The sequence below is a fragment of the Theobroma cacao genome, chromosome 5 (assembly GCF_000208745.1).
Source record: "Theobroma cacao cultivar B97-61/B2 chromosome 5, Criollo_cocoa_genome_V2, whole genome shotgun sequence".
Taxonomy (NCBI): Eukaryota; Viridiplantae; Streptophyta; class Magnoliopsida; order Malvales; family Malvaceae; genus Theobroma; species Theobroma cacao.
The window spans coordinates 32,707,735-32,726,689 of record NC_030854.1 but is presented as its reverse complement, the minus strand read 5'-3'; the positions used below and the strand labels follow the sequence as shown (position 1 = coordinate 32,726,689).

Sequence of the window (18,955 nt, the reverse complement as noted above, 5' to 3'; positions counted from 1 at the left end):
TTTTTTCATACATGAAATAAGTTAATGATTGATTTCAAATAAAAGGAAGAAAAAAAAAAGAGTAGGTTAATGGAAGCCTGGAAGTGGATACTAGATTGTGGAGAGTCCATAATTAACAAAATAATCGGGACTAATTGATTGATTGCTTAGTTACGTTCTTTCGTAGTCTAATTATGAAGTAGTATTAAACCTATCATTTGGAATTCAGCTGCCATAAAGCCACAAAGTAAAATGCAACAATTATTACTGCTTGCCAAATTTATTAATACTTTTCTAGCCCTGCCCACTCCTTTTGGAGGGAAATCAGCTTTTTCTTGTACAAAACGATATATATATATATATATATATATATTAGTAAATATAGTTTGTAAATAAATGTCTTTACTATATAGAATATACTCTATTGAGAAAAACTTTTTGGGAACCTCATATCTTTTTTGGCCTTCCCCTTTATAACGATAGAATAGATACAAGCAACATCAAAAAGACGTGGAGATGGAAGTCGCTTAGACGCAGAACGAAGCGAAATGAGTAAAATACCAAAAAGGCCCAAACCGCAATGGAAAAGGATAAAACGACGTCGAAAAGAAAAAACCAAAGAAAAGAAATGGCGGCACGATTCAAAACTCAAAAAATATTTCAGAGGAATAACTGATTTCTGGTATATGTGGGAGAAATAAAGTTAGGGTAACAGCTGGTATTGGAATGCCCTCAGCCATAAGCACAGACGGTCATCAGAAAAAAAAACATGACAACCGTGTGAGGATAGAATATCCGATCTGAATTGCAAAATAAAATTACCAATTTACCTGTGACGGAAGCAGTAGGTGTATAAATCAAGTTGCCAAACAGCATTAAAACAAGTAGAAAACAAAAACAGAGAAATCTAAAAACGGAGATTGAGGAAGATGGACAGGACACGGAGAAAGAGGAAAATAAAGCAAATTGAAAGGGAAATAAAGCAAATGGAAAAGAAACATGCTAAAGATATTCTGGAAATGGAGCTGGAAGGTGTTGAAGATGAACTGGAGGAGAACGAGGAAGTTCTACATTCGCCTGCAAGATTGGGATGGAGAAGTTCCAGCTCTGATGATAATGACTTCAAAGGTTTAATAAAAAACCATTTTATCTCTCTGTTGCAAATGTGATTATTATAATGATAAATTACTATGCAAAATTCACTTATTTTTTAGATTTTCTTTGTATTTTTTTCTTTATATTTTCTTTGTATCTTGATTATCTTGAAATTAGCAATTAAATTGTATGTAATTTTATGATTTTGGCTTACTTTTTACATTTAATTTTCGGACAATCTTTGTCACATCTTGGCCGCCCGAAAGATTTATTGAGAAGAGTAGAATAGGGCAAAGGAATATGAGGTTATTGTTAGTGGAAATTAAGCTTGTAAGTCCATGAAGCATGAACTTTAAGGATGGTTGAATGATTTCATCAGAGTGTCCTGGGTGAAGATCATATATACTTGATTATTGGGATGATGGGATCGCAAGAGTAATCAACTACCTAGTAAATTGCTACCGGATTATATCACCGTCCACCCGCCCAAGGGAAGAAGATTACCCCAACTGACATGTATAGGGGTTTGAAGCGAAATAAGTCGTAGGTTTTTCTTAGGTTTCATCTTCTAGCGAGGACAAAAGAAACATAGATGCAGGATGGTGATAGTTTTCTCTAGAATCCGGAATTGGAGTTTTTCGTCCCAATTCCTTATGTGTTGAGGCTGGCCCCTCAAATCAAGTGGCATTGCTCGATGAAGAGATGTAAAGAGTATACTTTTTAGGTCTCTAACTGTTTGCCTTTTGTTCACCAATTTACTTGAAGAATTTGTTTTTCTAAAAAAAAATAAAAATTATTAGATCAGAATACTGTTTCTGTGACTTTGAAATGTGACTTTATTTTTAACACTAGGTTTGGATTTTTTTTTATAAAAATATTATTAGATATTGATTAACAATTAATTATGCAAATTTTTTGTATTTTTTCCCTTTATTTTAGCTTCATTTTGTAATGCCTTTTGTTCCTAAATGAGATTAATTCTGATTTAAGTAGCAATTAAGTACACATTACTTACACTGATTTTGATAGTTTGCTTATTTATGAGAATTACTTTTGTCCTCCCTTTTTGTCAACTATTAGGACTTTTATCAATCATCCAGACTGAAGATGTGGAGCAAAGGAAACAAGGATTCGGAAAGCTGATTCAGAAGTTCAGTGACATGGTTGAAATTTCTAGAATCGACTTCGATGACATTCTCAAATCATTGATGATATCATTAGACAGCGAAGGTTTGATGGTCCTTCAAAGAATTCTAATGTTGGCCTCTCAACCTCAACTTACAGAGGCACAAGTAAGTCAATTAATGCCTAAATTAGACCTTATCTTGATGGAGGGAAAGATAAATGAAACAGATCAAATGCTTGACTGTTTGAGCATTATCGTACATTCTAATTTCAATTTACTTGGCCATTATAAACTGCTTGTGCCAAAATCCGTGGCATATTGCTGGAGAGAAATGCAACTATATGATGACATGGTTGAATGGCTGGAGAAAATCATTAAAAAAGATCATTGTGATGCTGACGATAAGAGAACTTTGTCAGTTCTTAAACATCAGAGCAGTTTGCTTTTCCATCTGGTCATTTTGGGGATTTTTGAGAATTGTTCAGCCATGGATCAGGTGATTTTGGACGAACTGAAAAACTTAAATAGAGAAGAATTTGCAAAAGAATGGCAAAAGTTGGAGGTTGCTGGCTATAAAGCCTTGAAATATTCTCGAGTACAAACAAAGCACCAGTGATTTTCACCGTGTTGAGTCCACGTAACATACGATTCAATTCAACTGCTAAATCCTGCCAAACGCCAGTTGGAGCTGTTAGACAAGCAATTTCTGAGATGATTTTTCCACTTCCTTGGTGAAATTGGCAAAAGGAGAGGCTGGCTATTAGTGTATACGTGACAACATGTTGCATGGCACTATAGCGGAGTGCCATGCAACATGTTGTCACGTATACACTAATAGCCAGCCTCTCCTTTTGCCAATTTCACCAAGGAAGTGGAAAAATCATCTCAGAAATTGCTTGTCTAACAGCTCCAACTGGCGTTTGGCAGGATTTAGCAGTTGAATTGAATCGTATGTTACGTGGACTCAACACGGTGAAAATCACTGGTGCTTTGTTTGTACTCGAGAATATTTCAAGGCTTTGCCTTACTGAACGATCACTGGTACTCAGAAGGGAGATTGAGAAGTTTTTGTGTTCATCCTTTATTGGGTTGGAAAGAATACTGCAGCTGGGGGAACTATTGAAAGGATGATACAATGCAGGCCGGATTATGTTCGAAGCAGGAATACAAGGGCCATAACACTACGAAAACTTGAAGAAAATAGAAGCTACCCAAAGATTTCAGAAAGCATTGATTGGTTAAATAAAGAGTACAAGATGAATGTCAACCCCAATTCTCCTTTTCCCGTTCCAAAGTCTGGTCCCGGACAGCCACATTGATATGGTAAGATCTAGTTTGTGATATAAGCAGCAATTATTTTCTTTTCTAGCTAGGAGATTTTCTTGTCTTCCCTCTGATTGAATGCAATTGTGCTCTGCAAAGTATGCCTTAGCTACTGTAACTTTCACATGTAGCTACTGTAAGATTTGTTCTTTATGCATGTAAATATTTGTGGATGTGGCTGAAGCATTACTCTTCTTCAGCTAAGGACATACTCCCGTCTTCAGTATTGTAATCTGAACTTCAATAAAGAACACTGGTTGAGTCCTTAATACTTACTTTTGTTGTAACTTTGTAAGTTTTTTTTTTCCCTGCACTCACTCTGGCAATTTTGATGTTTCTTTTACTCGGATGATCTGGTTTGCACTCAAAGTAGGTAGCTAGCTAATTGTGTTCTATTGCTTGCTAGTAGATTTTCCTGCTTTCCCCTTGGTTGTATGAATTATTTAGTCCCAAAACAATTTATTATGCCTTTGTTAATGCATTTTTAATCCTAATCCCGTTTTTGTTAGCATGACGCTTATATCTGTAAAACCTGGCTTCACATTCATTCATGCATATGACTGAAGCATTTACAGCATTGCTCTGCCTGTACAAAGACACATCTAAAAGACAGAGTTGTAGTACATATTTAGTCCATTCTCAGAATGGTAACCTCATCTTGGTGCATAAAATACTTTGATGAAATTTTATGACTGTTATTTTTGCTACCGTAACTGGGAGAGTCCAAATCCGTATTATTTTATTTGGTTTTTTTTTTTAATCTTCAAGTCTTAGGATTAGTTGATGCCCAATGTATGTTTTTGACTGACTTGGTTTTCTTACTGATCAAAATTAGGCTAAAGATGGGGTATCAAGAGAGAGTGACATGCTGATGGTAGTTGATCAAAACAGCAGCAGCAGCAAAGAGGTGATGGATTTTGATTTGGTATAATGTTGTTTACAGGTTCAGTTCTTTTTGTAATATTGTGTAAGAGCAGCAGTGTCAGCAAGCATTTGGGGGCTGTTAGGTATTTTTTTGTTGTTCACCAGCATATACGTTCTGGGTTGTTATACTGATATGGGTTTTTAGCAATACTCCCTTATGTCTAAAATGTTTTACTGATAGCAAAGGAAAGTTTATATGCTTTACTGATTGCAACTTGTAATATGTGTAGAGTAGTTAAGGTTGTGATGGAATGTTACAGAGATATATGTTGCAATAGCAAAGTTTCATCCCAGGTGCAACCTGGTAAATGTAGCATTCTGTCTTGCTCCTACAAAAAATAATCTGACTCTGTTGATGAAATTTAAAAAATTCATTCTTTGAAATTGGAGATGTCCAGCTTTCTAACTCATATATATTGCTTTTAGTTAGTGCATGCATAATTTGTCACAAAGTGTTAACTAGAAGCAAGCTATTACTCCAATATTTCAAATGGGATACAAACATTAAAGTAGGAAAGGAAAGGTGTGGCTCACAGAATTGCTGGTTTGACACTTTGTATGTTAGCCAATCACTGGGTGCTTTCCCTTAATTTGTTTCAGAGCAATCAAGTCCAAGTCAAGTTAGGAGAGGGTTCAACCCAAACAGGCTCAAACCACATCAAAAATGTGGAGCACTTATTTCTTACATGACAGCTTATTTCCCTCAAATCATAATGCGGTATGCGATTGCTTATAAATTGATGCCACCTACACTCAAAAGTGTCAGCAGAAGGATAAACTAGACACCATGCATCCGGATTAAAAGAATCAACACATATCACTTCTCTTTCATGTTCAATAGCCTTCTCAGCATCTGTGAGGAACAAATATTCTGGATCCTCGGGGCCACGATTTATTGTTGTCGCCACCAAAAAATGAGGAGAAGATAATGCAATTTCGTAACACCCACAACAAGCATGAATGCGAAGAAGAACTTGTTCTCCACGCTTGACAGCATACGAAACCAGTCTAGAGAAAGTGTAAAAGCTAAAATCAAGGCCTTCTATAAGAGGAACAAAGATGCAGTTGTGATGAACATCGAATGTGCTAAGTCGTCCATCGGAATGCAAGTAATACCATATTCCCTTAGCAAAGACTGCATTAATAATCGGCCCCCCAGGCCCACCTCCATAACTAGTCCAATTAGATTCTCCTTTTCTGCACAGATCAATCATAACACGTTTCCATTGGACCCAATATGCGATGAAAACCATGCAATCTGGGGATGTAGGTGGAGCAGATATGTCAAATAGAGGGCTACATAATTTGGTTACGTCCCTCGAGGGAAGCACAATTTTGGCCTTGGAGAATGGGTTGAAGAAATAAAGTGACGAGGAGGAGCAAGAATTATCATTGCCTTTAAAAAGAAGCAGCCACCCGTACTTGGACAACAGGATTCGTGTTCCGCATAGTTCTGGCATGTCCGTGTTGTATGCAACCCCAGAACACAGGTTCCCCAGCAAGCCCGCTGTGTGCAACACCGGGCAGCCCCTATGTTTCCTCCCTACTGGCTTTGTCTTCAAGACCACAAACCATGGAAGCTCTCTTTCTGGACGTTGTTGTAACATAATAGAAGAAGAAGAAGCACAAGTGGAGAAGGCCAGCCGCCAACACTTGGAAACAGCACGGAATTTTATGTAATCAAGGACTGATAAATACCTCAATATAATTTCCAGAACATCCACGGGGAGACGACAAAGACAGTAGGTTTTCTTCTCTTCGGTTTTATTTATTTCCTCACCCTCCATCGTTGGGTGACTTACTGAGCAGAAACCACTACGCCGACGCCCTCCTCTGTTGACTGCTAACGCCTTTTGTTATGAGGGTTTAAAGGGCGCATTCGTTATAAATTTATATATCACCATGAAGCCCCAATTACACCCTAATTCTAAATGTATTAGGAAAGGATGGATTTTAGGAAAATAATAAATATGAATCCTTAATGACTCGCAATCCCAATCATCCGAAAATATGATATGACTTTTTCCTTTTTTTGATTCACTTTTATAATATGCATCATAATATTAGGTATTAACCAGCTAATAATTACTCTTTTTTTGGTCTGTAATTAATTAAATATTTGCCACATAAATTAGGTTATCCATGACAGTAGTAGCAATTTATAACGTCAAGTCTGAGGTGTAGCATGGGTTTGACCAACCACGTTCTGATTCATTGATTTCCAAACTTGATAAATTAATAGACGAATGAGTCCACCAAAGGCTAAAGGGTGATTGTGAAGCGGAAGCTTACAAATCGATGGCGTGTAAAACGATATGAAGGCGTGAGTAAAAATTAAGAAAAACAAAAAAGAAAAGAAGAAGTATTTATTGGGTTAAATTCTTTGTCCTTTGAACGCATTGATGGATTCCATAGCTCGAAGTGGGTCAAACTGTGTCAATCCAGCCCCACTTAATTGCAGGTTTCTGGTCTCATTTGAACACCCCTTTCCAACTAGGACAAGTACTTTTTTTAGTTTTATTATGATGACGACTAGCTTTAAGCTCTTAGGCCCCAGACCTTGTTCTTTGGTTACCTTTTCAAGTGTTGGTCGAGGATGCCCAAGCTATATAAGCATGTTGGGGACGAAAAGCAAGCATTGAGAGAGAGAGAGAGAGAGAGAGAAGAGAGAGAGAGAGAGAAGGAAGGGAAACATATAGGTTTAAAAAAAAAAATTAACACTTGTTATTTACTAATTAAATTGCAATGAGTATAAATATCATATGACTTACTTGCAATTGAAATTGCCCAGTACTCCATCATTTCACCGTTGATAACAACCTACAAAAACTAAAATTTATGATATAATAATAACATATTAAGATTTCGATAAAATAATACAACAATCATAAAATAATTGTACCATTGCAATAAAATATACCTCAAAGTACCATTCTTCCTAAACTATGAACAACACAAACTCTTCATATAAATATATCATTTTTCTCTAATGACTTTTTTCCACCAATTATTTAAAAGCTACTTTCTAGTTACAGTTAAGATAAATGTCCAAATAGTTGAATGGTTAAGGAAATTCTACCTTTTGATGGCTACTGGAAAAGATTTATCAAAAGGGCAGAAACCAAAAACTTTTCAGCAAGTGACCAAAATGTCACACTCTGCATTAATTTTTCTTTAAATAAGCTTTTTTAATTATTAATTAAAGAGGAAAATCCCTTTAAAGTTGAAACCCAACAACCAAAAAGCCAACGATTTTGTCCGCAGGTGGTTTCAGAAAAAGAGGATCATTGAAATGACGAAATTTGGATGGATTTATAACAAGACCCTTTGGACTGTGACAAATTGTTTGTCCGATAATGAATGTCAGCAATTTAACAATTTATTCCCCATTTTCATTGCTTACTTCTTGAACCAATTAGAAACTTGTAGCTTCAGGACGTATGCAAACAATGCTCCAAGATGAAATCATAATCTGATGCCTGTCCAGAATCTGGCTTCATTGAAGTCTTGTTATAAAAAGCATCCCTCAGTTTCCAATTATAATGCTATGAAGAATGGCTGAACTAAGACCAATTAAGATTAGAGAGCTATACGGGGAAATGCCACGAAACTACATGGAGATAAATTTGGATTTCCTTTGTGGTTTTTTTCATGTCAAAATCTCTCAAAGAATACCATCAATCAGCTTGCATGATGTTAATTATTATTATAAACAAGGTTAAGACCTCTTAATCTAATTCTCTTTTAACCTTAAGGAAATGGGAAAACATCATGAATTCATCAGGAATGACACATAAAAAATGTTCTCAACATAATTTTTTATTTGAATTGCAGTTTTATTGATAAGAATAGGAGGGAGGTTCCAACAAACCAATGGAACTCCCAACAATCAAAAACAAAGATCCAAGAACAGGAAACAAAGCAACAGAGGCAAAGCAGCGAGAAGAACTGGAAAATGTTCTGAACATAATTGGTGCTCCGATAGAATGCAGCTCTGTGTTTTCATGTAACTAGACAGCTTAAATGGGATTGGTGTGAGGGCCTTTCTTAGTTCTCCTTTGCTCTTCATTCAGCCTGATTTATTGGTACATATCACCTCCTAAATGATACAATTCTATCATAGTCACATCTGGGATGATGCCCATATACATTCTAAATTCTCAGTAAAATCTTTCTTTCTGCCGAGGATTATGGTGGCATGATCAGCATTCTGAATAATGTTAAGTTCTACAGCTGGGAAGTTCATCTTGATGTTGACGCTGCAGTCCAATGGGACAACCGGGTCCTGATCACCATGGATGATACGAACCTTGGCTCTTGATCTATTCAAGATTTCCAGATAGTCATGCATATACTTTGCTCCTCCACATATGACATTATGCATGCTATGCCAAGCAGAATGATGGGTATGCCTAGTGAAGTCTACTGCCATGAAGTCGAGTTCTCTGGAAAGGTAAAATTAATGAGGCAGAAGCTTGTCATTGATGCCCCCAACAGTGCAAAAACATGCAGTTATCATAATTGTTGTGCTGAATGTACATATCCATATACGTGTGTGCCTGCGTACATTTCTATATAATTGTGAGTGTATTGATCAACAAAGAGTGATTCATTTGTTACCTTCTTTGAGTCAATAGCTTCAGAATCCTCTCCCACATCCTATGGTTCCGGCAACAGAGGAAGCAAAAACATCTGCCCACATGCTCATACCATGACATAACCGATTGAACAAATGCTAATGGTGGCCACAGTCTTTTCCCAGCAAGTGTTTCAAGCACCATTAAAGTACTTGTTCCATCTTTTGCAGAGGGGAAGTAGGGCTAGATTTAGAATGCACAGAACATGTTCAATGTGAGATAAATGGAAACAGATGAAACAGAGAGAATTAAGAAAAGGGAGGTTCAAGTGACTTCAATTAAATCCAAACATAGTGAACAAAAACACACTGGTTGATTGAATAATCAATGGAAGTCATATTAGTCGAATACTCAATACCACTTGGCTATTGTCTTAGTTCTGCTATTGGCAATTAACATGTTTCAGAAACATTTTTTGACATTGACTTGGGTGTTGTAGAAAATTTTGTACGGGAAAAGGCTGATTATTAACTTCTACTGAATAATTAAATGCTAATGTCATCTACTCACAGGTGCAACAAGAGTGACTGATTTGACAAACTTTGAGTACTTTGCAGCTAGGGCCACAGCAACTATGCAACCCATGGAATGTGCTACCAAATGGAAAGAATTCAACTGAAATGGAGAGATTAAAGATTTTTCTATCATTTCTACATGGTCATTCAAAGTATACATACTGTCACTTGGCTTTGGACTTCTTCCAAATCCCAAAAGGTCAACAGCAAAAAGTCTGTAGTGACCCTTTACCGGTCCAGATAGATTCTTAAAAACTGTATCTGTCCATAACGAGGAAGAAGAAAGGTACCCATGTAAAAATATCACATTTTCAGCTGACTCTCCTCTTGAATCATCACTTTCCACTGTCAAACCAAAAGACTGGCATCAAAATTAATGATTTAAAAAAAAAAAACCGAATGCATTGCCTAAAATTTACCTTGTGGTGGCTCTTTCACAACAACATGAAGCTTCTGACAACCATTCTTCATCCAAGAAACGCAAGACTCACATCCACAATCAGACCACCTATTCACCAACCTTCCTCCACCAACAAAACCATCTCTTTTCTTTCTATGTTCCCATTTTCTTGCAAAACCAAGAAACCCCATTTCCCTGAATACATTTTTCCTCCCATACAAAGTCTCTGACAAATCCCTCTCTCCATCACCACAATCTCCACTTTGCTCTCCCTTGTTTACACAGTAACATGGTGAGGCTTTACCTTCAAACAACTCATCAAGAAACTTGTATACCACACAAAGAATAGCATCAAGAAGGTCGAGGAAAAGAAAGACAAAAAAAGTAACGGCATCAAGGAGGACTGTGCCACATTTCCTTGTCCCTTTTCCGACTGAATTTGCAATCGACATGGATGGAAAAAAGATCTTAAATGAAGGAAAGTGGTAAGACAAGTGGACAACTGAAAAAACTTTGCGGATTTTGAGGATTGGACAGGAAGAACATATATAAAAGTCGAAAGACAAGAAGTAAAAATGGTTTCGGACAACCCGAAGATAAGTGATGAATGTTGAAGCCACGTCCTAGCTATGGAGAATATGGAGTCGAAAGAGTTTCCAGAATCTTGGGAAAATTCATCCTTTTATACTATTGGAAATGGAAGTCGTATAAATNACTCTTGTGCCGTTTGATGACTACATTTTTCTCATTCATGGAGGATGCTATAATATCGAAACTAAGCAAGTAAAATGAATAATAAAACTAAAATGATATATATATATATTTATATTTATTTCCAATAATACTCCATATTGTTTATAAATATATATAGATTTATTTGTTATATATTTTTTGTCTATCGATTTTAGAAATAATTAAATCATTAAACGGCAGCATGAAACTTGTGGGACAGTTGTTAAGTGAAGCGAACAATTTAATAGATCTTGTTGGCTTAATGAATTGATTTATATACATATATATAGATATATATAACATTTACATAATTTTAACTAGTTTGAATATTTTATTTTATCTTAAAACAATTATGTTTTAAATTTTTATATTGTATTTTATTTGCTCCATGCTTTACATCTAGATTTATTTATGATAATAATTAAAAATATTTCGAATTTTGTTTGGATCTAATTTTCTTCTTATGCAATTTTAAAAATATTCTCTTTTCCATTGGTTTAATATATTCAAGATTTTATTCCCGAGTGTTTCATATAAAGATTGAACATAAGAATTATCAATTTATTGGATTTGATTTTTTTAATAAAAAATTAATAAGTAATGTGTGTATATATTATATTTGAATATGCCTAATCAATTCAATTCAATTCAAGATTTTGTATTTTAAATAAATTAAATAAAATCTCCATAAAGATCCATGCTTCATGTGTTGGCATTTGAAAATAGGGTAAAGGGCTGTATTTGTCCGGTTTTGGGAAATTATCTAAGTCATTTACTTTTTTTTTAAGTTATAAATCTGAAGCTTTTAATAAATAATAAATGTCCAAATAGTTAAATGTCTAAATTTTAATGTGGGACGTATTTAGAAACACAAATATAAATGCAGCCCTGACTCCACTATGGACCTCGTAAAATGCCACAACCATTTTAAGGAACAATACTGTGAAGACAGCAGAATCTGACTCATTTAACTGCCCCTAATGTTAGGCTTTCCTGTGTTGCTTGCTCGGTATGTAACTATGTATATTATGTCCAAATGCTTGCAGGAAAGTATTTTATACAAATATGTAGAGTAGTTTTGTTTAATGTACCAAAGCAACCCTCACCACAATAATTGCCCTAGAATCTGGGCTGGATGCAAATTTCAGTTGTAAGTCCCAGGATAAAAGATTTGTTTATTTTAGTCAGTGAATCTATTATAGAGACAAGTTTAGCGTTCATTTATGTAACCTTGAGAAATGGTTTCACAGGGATATTGGGATAGCTGACTCCTTGTGAATTTTGTTGGACCTGTAACATGCATGAGTATGAATTAAACTGTTGAAAGATGATGGAGTTCCATTGATTTCTATAGTATTCTGTTCACAGTATAGATGTATAGATGTAGGATTTGTAACAAATGGACAACTATGATGCTACTGTCATGTGTTGTCGCTTGTTGATCAATAGATTCATTTGCACAATGCTACCACTCGCATTTTAAGAAAAATAGAACATGGATTTAGAGCCAAAACACATCGCAACTTTAGTGCAGTCAACAAGTCAAATACTTCTGTCTCTCTCACTTGGATTGAAATTTCAGATGAATATATAGTTATGTTTGAATTGGGTACAAGTCTACAACTTTTTATAATAGATGAGAATAGGAGGAAACCTTTATTTCCATAAAGAAAATTTCCTTAAAATTTTCAAAGCAAAAATAGCTATGGAACCTTGTCGAAAGTGTTGGGGTAATCTAAAAAATTATTTTTTACTAGCAGGTTTATTTCTAATTCTTAAAACATAAATGATATAATAATTAAAATATTTTCAAAATTAGAAATCATAACATGATATTATTGTGCTTGCATCATAGGCATTTAATTTGAGTTTAAAAATATATATTTATGAAAATCCTCCAATGATATGGAATTTCAAAAAAGTTATGAGTGATAATTTTTTTGAAAATTTTTAAGTGAAGAAATTTTCTAAAACTCTGTCAAAAGTATGGGAGAATTTAGAAAGATTTTCAATATAAAGGGTTTGCGTTAAAAAATAAAAAACAAAATAAGAAATAAAAATTAAGAGAAACAAAATTAAATATTAAATTAAGACTTTTTAATTAATATTAAAAATAACATAGCACATTATTATTTGGTATTATTTTTGGAATAGGCATCGTAGGTGCTAATATTTTCCCCGCATGTAACCTAAATTTGTTTCATAGACAGAAATCTATACTTTTTAATAAACCTAATTCCAGCATATGATCTTGTTAGGAAAAATACATTCAATGAGGCGATCAATCACATCTAAACAGAAAAGATTGATAATGATTCCTCTTTTATTTAGAACGATTAGGTTTTCAGACTCACTTTATGATAGATGTTAAAGCCTCCTTAAATCTACTTTGTTCTTCATTCAACCTGATTTATTGGTCTCATTTTTTCTTTTATAGAAGTTACTAGGTTGGTTTTCTGTTATGTTTGAATTTGGTAGAAGTCTACAACTTTTTATGATAGATGAGAACAGAGAGGAAAACTTGGTTTCCATAAAGAAAATTTCCTTAATTTTACTGCATTACTCCAGCTTTATTCAGCAAAAAAATTTTCAAAAAACCAAGTTGCAATTTGATTCATACAAGCCTTTGCAGGTTCTGTCCAGAAGTATATATTGGTGAGAAAGTTCATTAAAGCATAACTTGCTGTGGATACAAGCACATTGCATAGAACCGGGATCATGAAAGGGTGAGCGGTAGTTTCAATGATATACTTGTCCCCTTAAAAGCATTTCATCTGCACAACATGTTCCAAGGTGCTAACAAACACCAGCAAAGATCTGATTTCGAATGTGTTCCTGCAATTGTGGAGCTTATGCTGGCGAGCAGGGCTGATCGAAATGACGAAAATTTGAACCCTGGTTCATTAATTGCGGATAAATTTTATGGTGGTGTCTGAGGGATTGAGTCGTCATCACATGATGGTTTAAGTGTGATAGTAAATGGCACCTTGAGGACATGGGAGACACTTAGATCTGGCATTCAGAAGCTGCTATTGGGTATCCAGCTAAGGTTTGTAAATATTGTTCTGTGTCGACCATAAGTGGGCAAGATTCTCACCTCGCATGGTTACAGGTTTTCATGTAAATCTTCATTTGCTTCTTTATTATTATTATTTGCATTAACAAATTTTGTCAAATTATCACTACGAATCGGACATAAATACATTAATATCAACATGAAATCAACTGTATGTGTACCTGTTCGTTTTGATTATTGGTATTTCATTTCCGGGTTCATTTGCCTTTTTTTCAGCCACCATACATCAATGCATTGCATGCCCACTTGCATGTAAATATTGATAATACTAGGGTGCCTGTTCGCCTTATATAAAGCTTCGATTTTCAGCAGTTTTTAGGCACTTGCGATCGCTCTTTCATTGTTTTTATAGCTTAAATGACTCTATCTTTCGTTCTTTTGTTCTTATTTCATAGCAACTTGGATTCAGGTCAGTTGATGGATGGGTTACGTAGGCGGGGTGGGGTTTGCAAGCTCCACGTACATGTTGATAATAGCCTCGACGTGGAGCATAGAAGTAATGTGCAATTTCTGAGCTATTTCTTTCCGTCTTTTACAAGCAACAGATCAAATTCTTCTTTGATCCATTGAACACATTAATTATTATGTTTCACATATATATGGTTTTTTGGAACTTACATGAACTATATTCCATCAAATTCATTGTACAACCATTTAAAACTACTTAGGCTTGAGGCTTGAGTGTACATTCATGCTTCTGGGAAATTCTAGGTTTTTCCTTTTTCCCCTGAATTTCAAACTTGATAATTATGTTGATCAGATGCAGCATTTTCCCAAATCTGCACCAAATTCTGAGCAAAATCTTTCTCTCTTGTGAAGATGACAGAGCGGTGGCCAGCATTTGCAATGTTGTTAACCTCCACATCAGGGAATTTCTTCTTAATGTTGTTGCCACACTCCGGTGGAACAGATTTGTCCCTGTTCCCAAGAATTACATGGACTTTTGTTCTTGATTGCATCACGGTTTCCAGGTTTTTGTCCATGAGTTTTACTCCCCTAAACAGCACATTGTGCAAGGTATGCCAGCCTGAATGATGGGTGTGCTTTGTCAAGTCTAAAAGCATGAAATCCAGATTCCTGAAAGGCAATAAAGAGAAAATACCAGACTTAGAGCATCTGATTAATGGGTCAAAACTCATCATGACCAACCTATACATTAATAACTAACTTCTGAGTTATTACCTTAATCCAGTGAGTCCATTAATAAGTCTCTCCCAGGTCCTATGGTTTCGGCACATTAATAAACAGACACATCGACCCAAGTGTTCATACCAAGCCATGATGGATGACAGAAACGCTTGTGGCGGCCACAGGCTTTTGGGTGTAACGCAATTCATCACTGTGAATTCCACTCCATCCTTTGAAGGAAAGTAAGGCTGAAACAGAACCCAAATTACAACCAAAATATATATATTCGTTATAGATTAATTTGCTATAATTATTCTTATATATATATATATATAATTTGTGTACTCACAGGGGCTACAAGGGAAATGGATTTGACAGATTTGGAGTGCTTTGCAGCCAAGGCTAATGCAATTATACAGCCCATAGAGTGAGCAACCAAGTGGAAAGAATCGAATTGAAATGGAGAGATTACAGATTTCTCAATCCATTCCACATGGTCTTTCAGGGTGTATAGACAGTCCCTTGGCTTTGGACTTTGCCCAAATCCCAGAAGATCAACCGCAAACAAGCTGTACTTGCTGTTCGTTGATTCAGATAGCGTTGGGAAAACCGTTTTTGTCCAAAACGAGGAAGAACTGAGAATGCCATGTATGAATATCACCTTCTCCGATGGGTTTCCCTCGGAATCCTTTCGAACGCCTGTTAAAACAAAAGGATTTATGTCAAAATTAATAATTACTATTTATAAACATTTATTTTTGTAAATAATCTGACGGTTGGAATAATTTATTTTTCCAAATAATCATCGCATTTAGATATATATTTCGAAAATTAGTCTTTCAAAACAAAAAATAGTTCGAGAAAATAAAAATGAAAAGTCAGAAGCCGATGTAAAACTTTAATACATTAATAAAATATACAATTTAGGTCATTAAACAAGAAATTTTTTAAAAAGAAAAAAAAGAAGAAGAAAAATTGAATTAATCCAACAACCACCCGTTTGGTTGAATTAGAGTATTTATTATTGTGTTTTAAAATATATTTTGGTCGGTAAGATAGATAATTAATTAATAGTTATGATGAAAGTTCATGTTGCTCAAGCAATATTTGACGTTTACTAATAAAAACAAAATACAGCATAACAGTTCAAATTATCATATGCTTAATTAAAAAATAAAGAATAATTTAAATATTAATTACAATAAATTGATACAAATCAATTGCAAGATTATTGGTTTTAATTTGGTTGCATCGTATTTGTTACAAGGAAAATTCTTATATAATATAAAACTGTATAACTTAAAAATCTAAATTATGTATTGACAAATCTTAATTATGCATATTCATTAATTCTAATCTTATTCATAGTTTAACTCTAATTAACTAACAGTATTACAGTATAACCCTTAATTAGATAATGTAGTCTAAGCAAATAATAATATTGTATAATAACTTTAACAAAATAAGTTATATATCTATTTTAATAATATTAAAGAATATATATATTCCAAAACAAATAAGGAAAAATTCTCAATCCAATCATGTGACAATGATAATACATATAAGCTAATTTAAATGAAAAAAAACATGATCCTCAACCTGAAGCGTGCAATTACCTTGTGAAGAAGTCTCCTCCACCACAACATAAAGCTTGTGATCATCAGTTTTCATCCAGGAGATGCAAGAATCACATCCACAATCAGACCACCTATGTCCCAAACTATGGACAGCAGCCTTCTTTTGGTTCCTGAAACTATACCCAGATTTAACACCTTTCTGTTGTTTCAACAATTTTTCCACAAATTGAAGCAAAGAAATTAATTCCTTCAATTTCTTTTTCCTCCCATGCAAAGTCTCTGACATCCCAATTTCCTCATTATAAGCACTACCTTTCCCATTGCTCCCATTGATCTCACTCTTGGTTATGCAGTAACATGGCGTGGCCTTCCCTTCAAAGAACTCATCAAGATATTTGTTTATGACACAGAAAACTGAGTCAAGAAAGTCGAGATATGAAAACACAACAAAATTTGGGGCAGAGAGGAGGTTTTTGGTGCACTTTCTTGTCCAATTTCTTAGGAAAGTTGAAGTAGACATGGAAAGGAAGCGGGGAGTATGTGAAAACTCAAGGTTGACAAGCCAATGAACATTAAGTCTTTAGCTGGAGATGAAGGACAATTATAAGTGTAAATATAAGTGATAATTAAAAAGGCAAGATGGAAGAGAATGTGAATAAACAATTTAGGTGTATATTTAAAAAGAAAAAAATTAATAACATTAATAATGATTTGCAATTTGGAATTAATTAAAAAATAAATTAATTAAGACTTTATACATACATGTATTTTCTTATTTAAATATTTAGATTCAAATTTTTTTCTCAATAAAAAAAATTCAGATATGACTCATACATGATTTGTAAAGATCCCTTAATTCCTCAGTCAATCCAATATACAAATTTTGGGCTTGGATATTCTTCTATAATATTGCACGTTGAAGGCGAGCACAACCAATGCAACTGCAAGAGAAACAAACATTTGATGTGACAATAGCTAGGGAGAAAAACAACCAATTAAGTAAATACATGTATATACATGTAGCTAAGGTAATGGGCATAATTCACATTTTCGATTCAAAAGATATGTTTAAATATTTATATACTTAAGACTCATCATATTTTTTATTACATTCTATCCCATTCAATTGTACAACGTCCTCGTTGCATTGGCTCTTTATTCATAGAAGAGAGACTCTTATATTAGTTTAGATCTATCTCGACCCTTCTATCTCTCATAAGGATCCTATATCAATGAAGATTTGGATTTACTCTAATACCACTTGTCACAGACTCACATTTTCAATTCAAAAATTATGTCTGATAGGTAGTAGAAGGTTTATATTTATATACCCAAAACTATTTTTATCTCTTACTGATGTGAGATCCGTGATATCTACTTTGATGAGAACTGTGTTAAGCGATTTGGTTACAATAATTGTATTTTGTGTTTTTAATCATGTTTTAATCTATTTAAGACATGTTTAGTTAATTATTTTATTATGTATTTATATAACACATGATCCGTTTATAATCCATTTTATTAGTTGTGTAAACATACCTACTTGATGACACATTTATGCCCTGATTATGACTTGTTTAAAGCCATATATATATATATATATATATATATGGTATATTATATTATAGTAATTTCTTTTTATATGGTTGATAATGACAATGGACTTTATTATATTTCACGGATATTTTTGTTTGGTTACAATTATTCTTAAGATTATTAATTTTAAATTTGAATAATGAAATCATTTTTAATTATATGTATTTTATTTAATTGTATTAATCATTTAAATATAAATCGTGTTATATTGTATAAAAAATTTAACCTATTTGTTTAATAAACATGCTAAATGTGTTATGTTGAATTACATATTAATAAGCGTATTTGTATTCGTATTGGGATCATGACATATTTAATTAATCATGTCATATTCGTATTTATCTATATAATTATTAATACTTTATGCTTACACAATACACGATTAAAATACAAGAAATGAATCGACGAATCTAGCTTTAAAATTAAAATGTGAGACCCTCTGCTTATTACAAAAATAAATAACTAATTAAATGCGTGGATATGAGTTATCTAAGTTTATGTTTTAATCGTTTAAATTATCTCCTTTCCTACTGAATAAAAATAAATGGGATCACCTTTCTTGACATCATTCCATTAACAATTACGCCGTTTAGTCCAAAAGTCCGAAATATTCTAACACTCATAGTGCTAAAAAAAATTGGAATGATTAGATTTTGATGATATTTTTCTATTTGTCTCTATTTTGATCACTTTAAAAAAATGTACCAAATGATTAGATGATAGTGATAACCGGATGATATTAGTTTCGAAACGTCAATAATACAAGTACTCCAAAGAAAATAAAAAATACTAAGATAACCCTCTTGACATTGATATTTTAACAAAATTATTCGTCAAATTTTCTTTT

At 33.8% G+C, this 18,955-nt stretch overlaps 3 protein-coding genes and 1 long non-coding RNA gene across 5 annotated transcripts; 2 read left to right on the top strand and 2 right to left on the bottom strand.

Moving 5' to 3' along the window:
• LOC108661862 lies at positions 784-2,987 on the top strand. Of its 2 annotated transcripts, XM_018120653.1 has the most exons (3): positions 785-1,107; positions 2,155-2,366; positions 2,565-2,987. In XM_018120653.1, exons 1-3 carry the CDS (start codon positions 909-911, stop codon positions 2,814-2,816), a joined length of 663 nt encoding a protein of 220 aa, XP_017976142.1. In that variant the 5' UTR covers positions 785-908; the 3' UTR covers positions 2,817-2,987. The 2 variants fall into 2 exon arrangements, with proteins under 2 accessions (XP_017976141.1, XP_017976142.1); XM_018120652.1 differs by having other exon boundaries at positions 784-1,107; positions 2,155-2,987.
• On the top strand, positions 3,009-4,761 carry LOC108661861. Its single transcript, XR_001927751.1, has 2 exons — positions 3,009-3,523; positions 4,359-4,761. It is a non-coding gene; the product is annotated as an uncharacterized LOC108661861 (long non-coding RNA).
• Positions 8,571-10,451, bottom strand: LOC108662016. Its single transcript, XM_018121037.1, has 4 exons — positions 10,019-10,451; positions 9,595-9,944; positions 9,068-9,267; positions 8,571-8,892 (listed from the first exon to the last, which is right to left on the bottom strand). Exons 1-4 carry the CDS (start codon positions 10,449-10,451, stop codon positions 8,571-8,573), a joined length of 1,305 nt encoding a protein of 434 aa, XP_017976526.1.
• LOC108662015 (dihydrolipoyllysine-residue acetyltransferase component of acetoin cleaving system-like) lies at positions 14,542-17,032 on the bottom strand. Its single transcript, XM_018121036.1, has 4 exons — positions 16,552-17,032; positions 15,285-15,634; positions 14,990-15,183; positions 14,542-14,884 (listed from the first exon to the last, which is right to left on the bottom strand). The coding sequence occupies exons 1-4, from the start codon at positions 17,030-17,032 to the stop codon at positions 14,542-14,544; spliced, it is 1,368 nt and encodes a 455-aa protein (XP_017976525.1).